This window comes from Cygnus olor, chromosome Z (genome assembly GCF_009769625.2).
Source record: "Cygnus olor isolate bCygOlo1 chromosome Z, bCygOlo1.pri.v2, whole genome shotgun sequence".
NCBI classification, from domain to species: domain Eukaryota; kingdom Metazoa; phylum Chordata; class Aves; order Anseriformes; family Anatidae; genus Cygnus; species Cygnus olor.
Window position 1 is genome coordinate 30,015,289 of NC_049198.1, and position 14,253 is coordinate 30,029,541.

Consider the following 14,253-nt stretch of genomic DNA (forward strand, 5'->3'; position numbering starts at 1 on the left):
TCTACATGTTTGGAATGTCTATGATTTCTGTGAAATGAGCTTATGACTACTGTATACCTCTGAATCAAGATAGACAAAAAGGGAGCTTCCTAAGGAAATGAGTTTTACGGGATACTTGTGAAGATCTCCATGGATAAAAAGGGACATAACACGCATCTTATTATTAGAATTACAGAAGATCTGTTGGTATCAAACTGGCTATATAAGCAGCAATAGGAACTAGATAAATAGAATTATTTAAGTAATGAGATGAATAGAGGAAATGTTAGTGTTTCAAACAAGGTTTGAAGATTTACAAAATGCAGGACTAACTTTTATCCAGGGGAGCCTGTCTTCTGTAGAGTTCTTCAGTTCTTTCATGTCCTATGTAACTCCCTTCTCCAATCATTTAAAAAAAAGGTAGAATTTCCCTGTGGCAGATGGTCTGAGGCCCCACTAATATTTCATATTTCTTCACAGAAGACAAATTACTGAAAGACTCTTTTGTCCAAAGATAAATGCAGTCAGCCAAGATAGTTTAAGGCAATTCATTTTTTTTTTACTTTTTAAAGACATATATAAATAAATGTCAAGTGATCTTTTGTTTAGTGACAGCAGCAAGTCAAAATTTTACTGTGTGTCAAAGTAGCTGTATAAAAACGATTAAGAAAATTACCTCAGGATTCTGCTTTGGGGTGTTCCAGTGAAGAGCCACTTCAGATGCAGATGACAGCTGTTTTTTGTGGAGACCAAATTGGGGCACAGGAAAAGAGTGTTTCTTTCAAGAAATACAAGCTTGCCTGTTTTTTTCCTTTCCTTCCTTCTTCCTTCCCTTCTTTTTGATGTTGACGGATAATGCATTTTGTGATAGCATTTTACAATTGTACACTTTTGTTTTGATTGTGTTCTTTGGTATTTAATATGTTAAGGTTACTGTTGAATGAGCAACATGACCAAAGAAAAGAGAAAGCAGTAATATTTGAAGTGCTGACTGGTCAAAGAGAGAGTCTGAGATTTTTCTCATGGAACTGCACTGTCATTCGATTAGGGGGCTGAGGTAGGGAGGTGAAAACCCTGACAGGTGAAGTGAGAAGTGCAGCATTCAGCAATCCTAACTCAAATGTTAGATGCATAGGAAGAAGAGACAAAGAAAGCATGGAAGGTTACAGGAAATGTGGGATAAAATAGCACTAGGTAGAATTGAAGAAAACAAAACCAAAGCAGAACAACATTTTGGTTTTGAGTAAATAGGTATTATTTAAAAATAAACATAAAGGAGAAATGTTAGTGAAACACTGAGGAAAGAGTGAACAGGCAGAACAATTAATGTGAAAGCTATGTCAGGGTGTGCAGCCCGGTGAGGGTCTGGAGGAAAAGAAGGAATAATCCCTGGTACCAGTCTGTTGATGAGAGAATTGCAGATTCCAGATCATAACATTTCTCATTTGCCAAAGTTAATTTTGTCCACCAGATGGTGCACTTGGGCAACTAATATTTTTTTTGTGTCTTGATGATAGTACTAAGAAAGATTTTTTTTTCTTCCAGTTCAGTTTTGAATTAGAAATTGTTTTCACATGTTCAATCATTTTCTTTCAGGATTGTCATTATTTGGGGAGAAGGGATGAATATAGTTAGCTAACATTTGGGGCAATGTACAGCAGAAAGTGGATGGCAGGGTTAATTTGGCATAAGAGCCTATTTGTGCTAAACAAAAAGAAATGCTTACTATTTATACAATGTGTTTTATAGAAAACAGTGTGCTGTAGAAATTACATTTAATACAGAATGACAAATATATAGCAGAACTCTGGATAGAAAATACCAGGAAGTTAGTGAAAGTGGATTATATAATTGGGCCAGCAAAACTAGTGAGAAATGCTGCTGTGCTGCCTAATTTTATTCTTCGGTTTAAAAGTTTACCACTTATATATTTTTTTTCACATGGTGAGTTCAATTTTATATTGACAGATCTGTAACTGAAGCACGATGAAGCCTTATTTTTTCCATTTAGATAATTTAAGAAATAATATTCTGATTTGTGGAATCCAGCATCTTACTAGCATTATGCTGGAGAGTTTATAGATTTTGTTTTGTTTGATTTTCTTAGATCAGAGGATGACAGATTCTGAGCAGTTTGGGAAGGGTGAAGTTATAAAACCTGTTATAATGAAGGAAAAAATAACAGGAATAAAGTTATAAATACATGTTTTGAAAATTGACAACTATCATCAATGATTCAAAATTCATACTTGAGATACATGGATTTTTCTAGTCTCTCGTTTCTTTATAATATATTTATGGTTATCTCTCAGTTTTGAACACTTTAATTTTTTATGAATAAAGAAACAACCTGAAAGAATGAGTGTTCTGTACACTCTGTAGAAAATAAATTTAAGATAGTTGATTGTTTACTTGAAATATTATTCTATGCTATAGACATTTTGGTTGCTTTTACATTTAATTATAGTGTTTTGTAGGAGAAAGGCAATGTGAGTAACTCAAGAAAAATAATTGCACTAACGAGTAAGTTATAAAGACATTATTTCTGTTAAGCTTATAAACATTATTAGATGTTCAAAGTTCTGTCTTTCTGTTGCTATAAGGTCATCTGTACTTCAGTGAAAATTAACATTTCTGACAGGGTTTATAAAGTCAATAATAAAGCACCAGTCTTACTAGCTTCAGTTGTTAAACTGATCCATGAATTGATTATGAACTCCTAGTGGTTATGGCTGGTTTGGAAGTTTAATTGAGAAGTGATTTTTTTATTACGTTATTTCAAGAGAGCTCTCTTGCTTGTAAGTTAGCCTGAATGTAATACCAAGTTGAGCCTGCCTAGACTGTGAATGACCAAGCTGTGAAGCAGCTGCAAAAAGTTACTGTCCCTGTCATGGAGAAGAAAGAGGAGAGTTATTTTGTTTTTGATATCATAAGTTTATTAACTCATCTGACAATTTTAACGGTGAATAAACCTGGAGAGTGATTCACGTACTCTTTCTGTACAGTCTGTGTCCTCAGGACGTTTACTTCCATGCCACACCCGGTTGTTTAAATCATACCACTAATCACTGAGGCTGTGGATTTAGTTCTTTCTTTGTTGTATGAGATATTAGGAGCTGAAATTAACTTTTTGTTTCCTTTGGGTCTTTTATCTAGAAAGTATTTCATTAGAAATTTTGCATGGACAGGTCGGGCAAGTTATATGAAACCCCTACAAAGACTGATCTAGTAGCTAAGGAAAAAATCCTGATTTCAAGAGAAGGTCCAAAGAAAATTGACTGATCTGATGTTTTTAACACATCATAAAACACATCTGAGTACTGTGCTGTGAAAGAAATCTGCTGTACAGTAGAGAAAGCCAAGGTTTGGAAAAAGCATGTATAAACATTGGCATGCCTCTTTCTTACCATTCTTTCAGCTCCTGTATTCAAGATAGAACATCTTTCCTTTTCCCTTCCCTTAATTTTATTCTTCCTGATGAGATATTACTTTCACGCCTGCCTTCTCCCATACCTAAGCTGTGGGGAGCACATCTGTTTAGTAATACAGAGTGACTGGTTCAGCTGATTTTGCAGGTTAAAAGTTGATTTTTTTTTTTTGTTAAATTGAGTTGTAGGTGCATCTCTAACATAACTAACTTTAGCATCAGAGGTACTCCAGTTTCCCGCTGTATCCTTCAAAGAGCAACTAACTTGATTTTAAAGCAGAACCTTAACATTAGCTGTCAAATCTGGATTTGACCAAGAGATAAGTTAGGGATTGCATCTGAGTTGTAACTTAACAGAAGGCTGCAGGGGAGCAGCAGGGTTTAGTTTAAGCAATCAAGGATGTTCTTGGAAAGCATGGATGACAACTTCCTGACCAAAATGGTAGAGCAGCCAATGAGAAGAGATTGTTTGCTGCAACTTACACTCACAAGGAGGGGCTTGTTGCAAATGTGGAAGTCTAAGGCAGCCTTGGCTGCTGTGAACATGAGATGGTGGAGTTAAGTATCTTAAGAGGAGGTGTCAAGACAGAAGGCAGGACCACAACCCTGGCTTTCATGAGAACAGACTTTGACTTGTTCAGATATCTGCTTGGAAGACTCCCATGGGATAAGGCCCTGGAGGGAAGAGGGCCCATGAAAGCTGGCTCATGTTCACCCCACTCCAAGCTCAAGAGTAGTCCGTCTCAGTGAGCAGGAAGTCAGGCAAAAAAAAGGCAAAATGATCTGCATGGATGAACAAGGAGCTTCTGGCAAAACAAAGATAAACACACAGTGTATAGAAGGTGGATGCACAGGACAGCTAACCTGGGAGGAACACAGGGACACTGTCCACATATGCAGATAGGCTTTGACTTTTCCAGCTGCATACCGGGAACTGAATCTGGTGAGAGGTGTGAAAGGCAGCAAGAATGACTTCTGAAGTATGTGTGGCAAAAGGAAAATGGGAAATACAGGCCTGCTGCTGAATGGCACGAAGACTCTGGTGATGAAGGACATGGAAAAGGCTGACTGCCTTCTTTGCATCAATCTTTACTAGTAGGACCTACTTTCAGAGTTCTGAAGTACTGGGGATCAGGGAAAAAGTCTGGAATGAGGAAGAGTTACTCTTGGTGGAAAAGAGGTTAGAAAAAAAGCAAACAAACTGGGCATAATACGAGTCCATGAATGCTGATGGGAGGCACCCATGAATAGTGAGAGAACTGCCTGACGTTGTTGTGATGCCACTTGATTACTTTTGAATGCTCATGGTGGCTGGGAGAGGTGCCTGAGAACTGGGTGAAAGCAGTTATCAGCCATCTTCAGGAAGAGCAGGAATGGGGACCTAGAGAACTACAGGTCACTCAGCTTCACCTTGATTTTTGGGAAGGCAGTAGAACTACTATTAATTCTGGAAACCATTTCCTGGCACAGGAAGATCAAGAAGGTGATTATGAGTAGTCAGCATGGATTCACCAAGGGGAAGTCATGCTTGACCAACCTGGTAACTTTCTGTGATGAAGTGAGTGGCTTGGTAGATGAAGGGAAAGGACTGTGTATCATCTACCGTGACTTCAGTAGGTCTTTCAACACTGTCTGCCATAAGATCCTGCCAGAAGCTGAAGAAATGTGGAGTGGATGAGGAGAGAAGATTGAAAACTGGCTGTTTGGCCAGGCCTAGAGAGTGATGATCAGTGGGCTGAAGTCTACTTGGAGGCCAGTAACTACTGGTGAATGGCAGAGGTTAATACTGGGTTTAGTTAATGATCCAGACTATGGGGCAGAGTGAACTCTCATCAGGTTTGCTGATGACACAAAACTGGGATGAGTGGCTGACACCAGAGATTCACGGTGCTATCCAGATGGGCCTTGGCAGGCTGGAGAAATGGGCTGGCAGGAACCTTATTCAGTTCAACATGGGCAAATGCAAAGTCCTGCACGTGGGAAGGAACAACCCCAGGCACATGGAGTACATCCTGGGGGCTGATCAGCTTAGAAGGCCCTGAGGGGTTCTGGTGGACGAAGTTGAGCGTGAGACATCAATGTGCCCTTACCACAAAGAAGGTGAATGGTGTCCTGGGCATACCATTAAGAGGAGTGATGCAAGCAGGTTTCTTGACGGAGGTGATCCTTCTTCTCTATTCCTTGCTGGTGAAACAACACGCATGGAGTACCATGTCCAGTTCTGGGCTTCTCAAGACAAGAGAGGATTGGACATTGTAAAGAGTCCAGTGAAGGACCACAGGTGAAGGGACTGGAGCAAATGAAGAAAGGCTGAGAGAGCTGGGACTATTCATTTTGGAGAAGTGACTGCTTGGTGGGATCTCATTAGTGTGTTTAAATACCTGAAGGAAGGGTGCAGAGAAGAAAGGGCTAGGCTCTTTTCAGTGATGCACAGTGCAGTACAAGAGGCAGTGGGCACAAACTAAAATGCAGGAGGTTCCCTCTGAACATCAGGAAACAATTCTTTATCGTGAGGGTGACTGAGGTTGCCCAAAGAGGTTGTGGAGTTTCCATCCTTGCCAAGATAGTCCTACAGATTCTCTTGTGAACTATCTGCTTTAGATATGTGACTTGTATGGTATTCTTTATAGTAGTGTTTACTGGAAGTTACTGGGTAGCATAATGAGGAGACATGAACTCCTACAGTAACAGTGACTGAACAATAAAAATACAAGAAAGATAATTATATTTATATAAGAATTAAGTACAATAACATACGAATTGGAATGAACTTCTGGTAACGAGTGATGATGGGTACGGAGACTGGATGAGTGCTCTCTGGTCACAGTTTATTTTAGTTTGGAAAAAAAAGGTCACTGAGTAGAAGTGTCTACAAGATATGGCAGAGAATGAGAATAAGCATGGCTGAGCATGAAACGTGCCTAATTCAGTGTGACTCAAAGCCACGATCCTGATTTTGGCTAATTGCCTCGGTCTCATTGTGGCCAGATAAGCAGAACTCTGATCTCACAGTAGAATCCTGTATGTGCACACTGCATTGACTTTAAGAGAAGTCCCAATGCGATTTAATGTGTTTAAAAAGTAGAAAGTTTTGTGTTTTAGCACGTGATTGCGAAATGTCCTTTCTGTATATGATCTCTTCATAGTTTAGGTTAATACGAACGTTCCTTCATTTACACATCTTGTTTTAGTGCCTGTTTCAAAAGAGATTCTACTTGCTTCTGGTTTTGTTCCCACCTTTCAAAAGGGTGCTGTAAAGCAAGAGTCATGTCTGAAAAGATACTGAGAAGACAAAAATCAGATAAAATGAGGAAGATTGTTTGTATACTTCTGTGTGTTTATGGTGCAGAAATTCTGATCGTAGTATTTTCCTGTCTGTATCTAATGCACTTCAAAGAAGCAATAAAAGCATGGTAGGTTTTTTAGCATATTTATTTGTGTGAGTGTTGGGTGCACAAAGGGAGGAGTGGGTGACCAAACACAATTCTTCTGCATGTTTCTCCTACTCCCTTTCATGCCCTCTTAATTATTATTTTATGTATATATATTTAATTCTTATTTGAGATTTTATTGTCAGTCATAGGGGCTTTTAGTACTAGTTGTACAAGAGATGTATTGTTTGCCAGGTTAATAGTGTAATTAATCCATGAGATAATCAAAGGAAAAATTAAACAGTGAAAAAGGATTGTGTTTGTTAGCATATACATACACAGAAACCATGTTCATAGAAATAGAATTCCTCAGACTGCTGAATTGTTTAAGGAAAGTATGTAGAATGGTATCATGTCAGTATCATAATTACTTTGAAAATAGAAAATGAATAGAATATAATTTTGCTTGGAGGCCTATTTTTATCTGCAAAAAGGTCATCACTGTATGTTTAAAAAACAGTGAATTTCACTTTTTACCAAGGTATTGAAAGCTGTATTTTTTTGTCTTTGAGAAAAGGATGGGTCGTCTCCTTACAAACTGTTTGGATATTTGTGAGAACTGCTTGTGAGGTGTTCCCTTTTATCTCCATATTCCATTACAAGCTGTTTCAGGTGCTGTTAAAAGACTCATAAAAACTCTTGACAGTAATTTACAATAAATTTGCATCATCTAAAAAGTTTGTAAAGTTTGGATTAGTGGTCTCTCATATAAGCCGTTACCTGTTACTTGCTATATTTCTCTAAAGAATTGCAACCTAAGTATAAGGTGCTCCAGCAAAGATGTTTCAAGCTTGTGTTTCTTTGTTGCAATAAATAGAGAAAAAATTGCTTATTTTTAGCTTTTTTTTTTTTCTGATGTTGGATTCTGTGGTACAATTATCAAAGATGGCAAATGTTCTTTAAAACTGTGCCATGTGGGTATTAGAAATGTTCTCTACATTTTCCTTGAAATTGTTGTAAAATGATATCCAGAAGTAGGCTAGTAGCAGAATAAATATTTGAAACATTGAATAGATTAATTTTTTTGTATTTTTAAGAAAATCCTAGGTATGCTTTTAGATTAAGGGTTATGTGTACTGATGATCTAGTAATGGTTATTAGGAATATGCTGCTAAGGTAGACTTTAATTTTGAGAAGTATTGTTATGTGTTGACTTGTCAAACTACTCTTTTACAGGTCGTATGATGTTTTTAGTTGGCATTGAAATCGTAAAATCTACAAACAGTTACATAACTATTGCAAAAGTTTGAGTTAATATTTTACTTAAAAATTCACATAAACATTTTACTTAGTGCTTTGGAGTACCAGAAAGAGGTATACCTGTGAGGTAAAGTAACATCTTTAATAATAGTTTGTAGTAATTTGCAATAATCTATACATAAAGATAAAACTTTTTTTTTCCAAGGTCCAGGGATGTAAAAAGATTTAAAATGAATCATTCTGATTTTAGAGTATAAGCCAGTTTAAGTGAACTTCAGTCGTACACTGAAGCTTCTATAGCTTGTCCAGAGTGGTTTCTAGGAAATGGAAATAGATCATGTGTCTTGGTTATAGAGATTGTGGATTGTATATGTTTGGTATTTTGAAGCAACCTTCTTATCCATGGGAGGATTTGATTTTGTTTCAAGGACAAACCACTAGCAGTTTGGTGATTAGTTGTTACTAATCACAGGAATGGCAAAAAAGAGATGTGTTGGGGGAAAAGAAAAAATATAGTTCATTCTTAGTCTATTCTTTTAACTATCATTTAGTTCTTAGTAAGAGAAGAGTACGATTTCAGGATGTTATGGCTGCTAAAAGCTTACATGGATTAAAAAAGGTGATTGGAGAAATGAATGGATTAGTGGTAAAAAGCCTACTGGGTACTGTTAAGCAGAAGAATAGCAACTCTGGTGAAACTTTCAGTCAGCATATTGCTGGAGGCTGGAAGGATGTTCTTTGCTTACACTGTTTCTTTTGGCCACTGTCAAAAAGAGGATACTGCCTAGATTAACAGTTGATTTTTTTTTTAATCTGGTATTTATTACTGTGTTCTAACATTGTATATGTGTATGCCTCCACAGTTAAGTCATTGTTCTTATTTTGCCATGTTATTTTGTTTCTCCAAATTGACTGCACAAATGGTGAACAAAGATTAATTTTATTTTAAAAGTCAAATATGTAAATTAATCTGAAGAATAATTAGTTAAAATTGTTCCATCAAATTAGCTTTGTATTTTACAGCTCTAATACCTTGCTGATGACTGAGTTTTAGATTTGAAGGGTGCAGATTTTACCAGCATCTACTACTTGGATACATATTTGTGTTTAATTCTTCTGATACTGCTTATTGTAAATACATTTATATGTATTCTTCAAGTGCTTTTATGTCACATGAGTGCATCAAAGCTAAAGCTTTCATTAAAAATGCATACATAAATAAATTTTCTATCTAGAATGAACTCATTCTGTAAATACAGCTCCTTTGTAAAATTCCCAGACGCCTTAAGGGTAGCTTTTCTTAAGTGAAATAGTCATTGCAGGCAGTCAAAAATGGTTGCTCAAAGAGATGGTTGAATTTCATACAGAAGTTGCTATCTTTATATAAACTCTGGTTGCTGAACACATAACATGCTTCATTATTTCTTGCTTAAAAACTGAGAAAGTGAAAATTGAGAATATTACGTGTTGATTCTTTCTTGGTTTAACTTTATTTCTTCACCACCTGCACAACTGTTGAATGTCAACGTGTTTCTTCGTTTTAATCAGCTGCATCAGAACTGCAGTCTACCATCAAACTATTCCCCAAATTTGATTAAGATTGTCAGAACTGTGCAGAGTATCAGTGATGAGAGTTGGAGAGTTGGTGATATTTAAGAGCATGTTTTGGTGCTGTCTTTCTTACCAATAAACAAACTTGCCTGAATTGAGTTCATAATAGTTTTCGTTGTATATCATGTTTTCCTGGCTGCTTGAGCCACTGGTTAATGTCTTAATTGGAGGTGCTAGCAACTGCTGTTATAGTGAAGTCTAAACTCTTTCTCTTCAGTTTTGTAGTCTTGATCTTGGTTACGCTGACTTTTACATACTGCATTACCTGAAATTAGAATTGCTATTTGTGAATCTGAAGTACAACAAAAACTGCATTAGTGGCTTTTAATACACAAATTTTATGGGCAAAAAATAGAAGGACAACAGCTGAAATTCTATGAAATCAGTAGATTTCTTCTGTGGTGCTCTGTTGTGCATTATATCATTATGGTTAGAAATATCTCTGAAGTCATAGCTTTAGTTTTTATGTTGTTCAGAGGACCAGTAAACTTGCCCAGGAAAATGACTTTATAAAAACATTTTTAATAATATTTCGTATTATTTTTGTAAGAAGCATAGATATGCGCAGTGAAACTTAGTGACATCTACCTATCAGTTTACCAGAGATCCTTGGTTATGGCTGTTATTTCTGTTCTGTGTGGTATTTTGATCCATTTTGTTTGATGTATTTAGTATTAAGCTGATACGTACCTCCCTGTTGTCTGCTTCAAACATCTCAGATTTAATACCTGATCTAAATTCTACTAAAGTCAAGAATTTTTTTTGTGGAAACTTCATCTGTCTGTTGAAGTGCTTACAAATTTGTGTTGATCTACAATCTTTTGAAAGACTAGATCAGGCATGTATCTTTTGAGTGAGACTATTATATAAAATTGCATTATTTTATTTATTAATACATTTGTTATTTATCTTTTTCAGGGTATTGAGGAATGGAATATCGCCCACCTTAATACAATATTGGATGTTGTAGGAGAAGAATGTGGAATTTCTATTGAGGGTGTGAATACCCCGTATCTGTATTTTGGCATGTGGAAAACAACATTTGCGTGGCACACCGAAGACATGGATCTCTACAGTATTAATTATCTACATTTTGGGGAGCCAAAGTCATGGCAAGTTTAAATTTTTATGAAGTATCATTTGTCTATTTGTTTAGCTGAGTATACCAAACAGTTGGGGTGCAGTTGCTTCGCAGCGATGAGCTTTACTCAAAAGCCAAAATAACATTCTCAGTTGAAAAAGCAATGAAATGTGTGAGGTCTGTGACATAAAGAACATCACAGTAATGTATTCTGTTTTAAAGGAAAAGGCTAATAAGTATATAGGGCTTATTTGAGTTCAACAGAAAAAGACTGTAATGATTCAATTTGAGAAGCTTAATTAGAGTTGGCAACTCCAAGACTATTTGAGAGAACTCTTGTAAGGCCTCTTTGAAATCAGTTCAATTTACGTAGACACGTGACTCGTCCTTTGGGAATGCTTACAGGTTTTTCTATTAAACATGCATTTAATTGCTTTTATTGCGTCAGGGTTGCATTCTCTACCGTTACACGGGTCCAGCAGCAGAGGAGATTCAGCATTGAATTTACTTCCTATATTGGAAGCTTCTGCTATCCTTTCCACATTATATTAGATTTTAAATTGAACAGCCTTTTACTTTGTTGTCTCTCCATCAATCAGATATTGCACATGTAGATTGTGGTATCTTATTATATGCTATATATATATTAAAGCGCATGAGAGAAATGTCTTCCTACAGAGTTTTTTTCTCTCCTTAAAATACTTGTACAAAGAACATAAAGTCATTAGAGAGATACACAGAAGATGCTCTCTGCTCAGGTGGATTCTGTCAGCTTCTAGTCATCCAAAGTAGATGGAAAACTTTGTAGCTGGTATTTCCTTATGACATTATTTGTTACTTTCATATCTATACCAAAAAAAAACCCTACTTATTTAAACTGTAAATTAAAAAATAGTGCCATTCTGATCACAGTATAGAAGGTGGTAAATTGATCAGCTGCTGGTTCTTAGGCCACTTCTTCATCTTTACCTGCTTTTCTTGTACAGTGGGTCTCTTGTGCTTAGAGTAGGTAAACAATACCTATTGGAGTAATGCATTTCTGTGTTTTGCATTGTTTAATTATATATTTTTTTGTTGTTGGAAATTGCTATTTTGATAGATTTGGGCATACTAAGTCTTCTCAGCCAGAAGAATTAGAGTTGTGCTAAAAATGGATGAAAAGATGGGTAATTCCACAATGTTCTAAGATGAAAAGACAACTTTTACTAAATCAATGTGATTGCATAAAAAAAATTGTTTTAGGTTCTTTAGAACTGTAAAAGTACTATTTACAGAAAACCTCACTGCACATTGTAAAATTCCAAGTAGTCAGGACATTTTGTTACATCTTGAAGTATATAAACTCATTAGGAACTAAGAAAACTTTGCTGTCTCCCACTATTTTGAAGAAGGTGGGAGTTGAAAATATGGTAACTGCTTTTCTACTTCATAGATACTTGTTTAATACTTCCGAAGAAATAGCAGTGGATACTAACTTTCTTTTGTGAACCAAATTGGCCCATATTATTACAAAATGTAGCACTAAAAAAAAAGTTGAGTGAAAACTTTAGATTTAATCAGTTGAAGATTTATTTATTGTTGAATGGCTGCCTGGGGGTTTACTGTAGGAATGGCGCAGTAGTTTATGCTAATGCTGCATCAACAAAATGTACCATGTGTTAACATGATATTTTACTTAAGAAAAGTGGAGGAGGAGTTAGGATACAGATAGCGAAGATCTTGAACGTTCTTTTAAAATTTAAGCTGAGTTGACAAGTGCTTCCTTAGTGAAACCAAATACCCTGGCATATATGGTAGTAACACGAGGTTTTAACCTTACTGGTTATACATGTAGTTCTTCAAGACAGTCACGTTGGTCTTATGGAGAACTGACAAATATTTTATTACGAAGTATGATAGGTAGTGTGTTTTTGCTGAATTGTGAGAAAAGAACCACTTCCACCTGAAGGCCCAGATGAGAATGTGCAGGCAGTATCTAAGTCTGACTGGGGTGATGTCTATGAATTTGGAGCTTTCTCCAAAAGATAGGTGTAGATGAAACTTCATTTCTTCTTATTCTTTGTGCACTTTCACCACCAAGAGGTATGCAAAGAAGTTCATAGGTTTATTTGTACTGATTACTCCATTGACTGCCTCATCTGAAACAAGAAAATGTGTCAGATAACTTTGCAAAATCAAGATTAAGGTTGTTTTCATGTCTGTATATATTTTTGCAATTCATATGCTTGCTTTCTAAATGACTTTTTGCCTGCAAAAAGGTGTCAAGGACATAAAATAATTGGAGAAGAAAGGACTTGATGAAATTTAGAGGCCTTGAAATGGAACAATATAAGGGGAGAAGAGAGGTGTAGTGAGAAAAGAGTTTTGGAAAAGAGAAATAGTTTGTTATGATTGCTGAATTGCAAGCAGAATTTTTGCTGCAACTTTTCCTTTGCATTTTTTTTTGAGGGGAAAGAAATCTTGAAGGTGCTACACCATTTAATATCACAATTTCTTATGAAAGAAGTCCTATTACCAAGAAGAACCATTGGCATGATGGATGATTTACTTTATTAATTCAATTTGTTGTTGAGCTGCTTTTTAGCATTAAAAGTTTCTTCACTTTGCCATTTGTTGCTATATATTTTCATTTTCTTCTATTGTAATTATTATTTCAGGGTTGTAGGCCTTGACTAAAGATTTTCTTGTTTTATTTAATAGTTTGAGGAATTTTGATATGTTGTTCAAATATTTTGAACCATTCTTTGAAATTATTGCCTTGCCTAAAACAGATTTCAGTTAATAGTAAAAATGTTAGGCTATTGGTTGGTGTACTAGATCTATGGGTAAAAAATACAGATAACGCATTAATTTACATTGTAAGTTTATAAATACAAAAAAATCTGAATAAGGTATTTGCATTTTGGAAAGTATTTCTGGGTGTATTAAGTGTCTGAAAGCAATGTTTATTCTTCAGGTTGCTTACCTGACTCATACCAAGATTAGTGGTATGGACAGGATCTTTATTTTTTTTAACCTTTTTAAGGGTTAAAATGATGTAAATGTTCTTGAAGAATGTTAATAATACATACGTGAAAGTCTTTATTGAACACAACCAAAGCATTTATTTTCATGGCACTGTGGATATTTCAAATGTTAAAATTGGACTAATTTCTTCTTTTGCGGGGGGGGGGGGGGGAGGCAGGGGAAGGGGAGATAAGAGTAAATGGAGAACACATTTAGTGCTTTTTTTAAAGCTGTGTAGCCCCAAATGAGCTGTGCTCATTGTTTTCACCTTTTACATCTAATGATGGAGATCTTTCTACACTAGCAAATACTATATATTGACCTGTGATGTTTCCTGTGACATTCCATCTGGTCTTCACTTCCCTGCTCTCCTGAACAGACTAGAAATGACAAGAGACAATTTTTTCAAAGAAAAGGCTTAGTAATGCATTTCATATATCACAGAAGGTCTTCCAGGGATGGTTAATCATAAAATAAAGATGAATACGTGCAACAGAAAGGGAAGACATCTTTGTGAT

At 36.0% G+C, this 14,253-nt stretch overlaps 1 protein-coding gene across 11 annotated transcripts in view; it reads left to right on the top strand.

Annotated features, from left to right (window-relative positions):
• KDM4C (lysine demethylase 4C) overlaps positions 1–14,253 on the top strand; it is a 293,255-nt gene that overhangs the window by 32,259 nt on the left and 246,743 nt on the right. For all 11 annotated transcript variants that reach the window (XM_040541823.1, XM_040541820.1, XM_040541821.1 and 8 more), the window contains one exon: positions 10,567–10,760. In XM_040541823.1, coding sequence (XP_040397757.1) covers positions 10,567–10,760 — 194 coding nt within the window. The remainder of the gene's footprint in view (positions 1–10,566; positions 10,761–14,253) is intronic.